We start from the raw sequence: 2,996 nt of genomic DNA on the forward strand, positions 1-2,996 counted from the left end.
GGTCATCTTTAAGGTCCCTTCCAACCCAAACGCTTCTATGGCCCTGGCCAAGCTGGCAAAGCCCGACTGAGTGGAGGGACGTGGAGTTTGCTCTTGAGTTTTGCTGCTGGCAGCATTGCTGATGTCTGCATCATCCATCAGGTGGTTTTATTGACATCTAGTGCGTGGATAACCATAAAAGTTACTGCATATATCATTGTGTATCTGCTGCTTACAGATGCTAAGTGAAAATGAATAAAGACAAACAAATCGATGACGATGATGATGACAGCGATCAGTTCGAAGAATTTATGGAGAATTTTAACCAACTTGAATTGCTGGAGACGCACAGGCACTTGATTCCTGTGGGAACTCAGAGCTGTTGGTCAGGACAGTCTGATGATGACGATGATGAACAAGAAAGAAGTGAGGAATGGTACGAAATGCAAGAGAAAAAGATGGAAAAACATCCAGAGAAATTGCTGCTCTGGGCTGCTGAAAATAATCGGGTAAGGCGATTATTCTGTTCATATGTATCACTGACAAGACTTATTTTGAGCAGATATCTACAATTTAATCCACATACAATTTTCCTACGCTTTCCTTTATCTTTGAACTATTTTGATCTGGTTTTGCAAGTGACTTTATGTAAAACATCTCCCTTTGTAGCCCACGCACACTCAAATATCTTTGGACCAATTAACTTTCAGAAAAAAAGCTTTGATTGTCAGTCAGAGTTAAAGTAACAGCACTTGTCTTAAATTTCAGTAAGCTGAAAGCATGCTAGGGTTTTTCTTCATGGCAAGTAAAGCCTTTTCACTGGAGGGGAGAGCATAAGAGAGGTGATTTTGCCCTTCTGCTCTGGTGAGACCTCACCTGGAGTCCTATTGGAGTGGGTCCAGAGGAGGTGCACAACAATAACCAGAAGGCTGGAGCACCTCTCCTATGAAAACGGGCTGAGAGAGCTGGGGTTGTTCAGCCTGGAGAAGAGAAGGCTCCAGGGAGACCTTATAGCAGCCTTCCAATACCTGAAGGGAACCTATAGGAAAGATGGGGGCAATCTTTTCAGCAAGGCCTGTTGCAACAGGACAAGGGGCAATGGTTTTAAACTAAAAGAGGGTAGATTTAGATTAAGTGTTAAGAAGAAGTTCTTTACTATGTGCATGGTGAAACCCTGGCACAGTGTTTCCCAGAGAGATGGTGGAGGCCCCATCCCTGGAGACATTCAAAGACACGGCTTTGAGCAACCTGATCTAGTAAAAGATGTCCCTGCTTACTGCAGGGGGGTTGGACAAGATGACCTTTAAAGGCCTCTTCCAAACCAACGGTTGCTGTGATTCTGTGTATCTTAAGTTTTATTTGCTCAAAAGCTCCCTATGTGGATAATGGATGATTGTCTTCCTATATTTTTATGGAGTAAAAAAAAGTGCTGCTTGTTCTTGGAAGTAAGGCAGAGATGACTTAATAGAGCTTATTGCACCCTTATCTGCATTCATTTGCATTAGTTGCCTTTTTTATGCACACAAGCTCCATCTACAGTTCTGTGGAGGTACTTACGTCTTCAGAGTGGGGAGAAGGTCTAAGGTAAAGGTACTCCTAAGGCATTGCAACTAACGTTCATGTTGTGTGCCTTTAAAAACAAAACAAAAACTGTACCCAAATCAATAAAAAAATGCCAGCCCAGTAACAACAACTGGTGTAATTTTAAAAATTTCTTGTCACGCTTAAACTTTTTTGAGACTACTTTTCTGTAAAGCTTCAGAACAGTAAAAGCCGTGCACCTTGTTGGCAGAGCTTCATCTTAAATTATCTGTTTTCTTTAAATAGCTGAGTACAGTGAGGAGGCTTCTTTCCGAGAAGCTGGCTCCAGTTAACGCTCGTGACGAAGACCAGTACACCCCCCTCCACCGAGCTGCCTACAGCGGGCACTTGGACATTGCTCATGAACTGGTTGCCCAAGGGGCTGATGTCCACGCGCAGACGGTGGACGGCTGGACGCCGCTGCACAGCGCCTGCAAGTGGAACAACACCAAAGTGGCCGCGTTCTTACTCCAGCAGGGTGCCGACATCAATGCGCAGACCCACGGCTTGCTGACGCCGCTGCACATCGCGGCAGGAAACAAGAACAGCAGAGAAACCCTCGAGCTCTTGCTGATGAATCGTTATGTGAAGCCAGACCTGAAGAACAACTTGGACGAAACGGCCCTTGACATCGCCAGGAGGACTGATATCTATCATTACCTTTTCGAGATAGTCGAAGACTGCATCAATGCCGTGTCCCCTTAAAAGCCGTGGTTAAGCTCGTGAGCAGGAGGTTCGCTGCCTCTCGCTGGTGTGCATGCTCATCCATGGTGTTCTGTCCCTTTGCAGCAAGGGTTTCGTTTGAGATGCTTTAGTATTCTCCTCAGGCAAAATGTCACTTCTTGAAACTCAGCTCGGTGGTCTCGCTCCTCCTGTGGAGCGTTACTGCTGCTACTCACATTATTCAGAAAGTCTCAGTAATTTCAGGGAGTCTCTGTGTAGTTATTGCAAATCTGGAGGGGCGTTTCTAACTGGTCTGTGCTGTCAAAGCAGGAGGGAAAACTGGAATATTTACTTGATGCGAAAGAATTCTGGCTTGGTTATGCAGAGTTTGTTACAGCTCACTTGAAAATTATTTTTTGAGAGATTTAACTTTTGTAAAGCTGCATGAAAGCTCAGAATGAATGTAACTTATTTGGGTGATGCACAAAATGCTTAGTGATCCTTGTGTAAGGCTTATGAAATAAAATACTTAACCTGAAGTATTTCGTTGTCATATTTTTAACTGAAAGCTCAATTATCAGTGCAGTCTGTGGTTCATAAATCAGAAGCGTTATTCATAGGACGATAAAGTAGTTTCAGTTTAATTTTTCCCTGGAAAATTTTTCAGGGAGGTGACTCTCTCTGAAGATCTGTTTACTTTTCCCTTGCAAGCTGAGGAGTAAAGTCCTAATGTCATTGATGCCACGTTAGAACGAGAGGTCTTTCCCAAACTC

The 2,996-nt window shown here is 43.9% G+C and overlaps 1 protein-coding gene across 1 annotated transcript; it reads left to right on the forward strand.

The window, feature by feature from the left end:
• The first annotated feature begins 225 nt into the window (after positions 1 to 225).
• On the forward strand, positions 226 to 2,265 carry ANKRD49 (ankyrin repeat domain 49). Its single transcript, XM_009877799.1, has 2 exons — positions 226 to 488; positions 1,807 to 2,265. Exons 1-2 carry the CDS (start codon positions 231 to 233, stop codon positions 2,263 to 2,265), a joined length of 717 nt encoding a protein of 238 aa, XP_009876101.1. The 5' UTR covers positions 226 to 230.
• Positions 2,266 to 2,996: the final 731 nt, after the last annotated feature.

The sequence above is a fragment of the Apaloderma vittatum genome, unplaced genomic scaffold (genome assembly GCF_000703405.1).
Source record: "Apaloderma vittatum isolate BGI_N311 unplaced genomic scaffold, ASM70340v1 scaffold18780, whole genome shotgun sequence".
NCBI lineage: Eukaryota > Metazoa > Chordata > Aves > Trogoniformes > Trogonidae > Apaloderma > Apaloderma vittatum.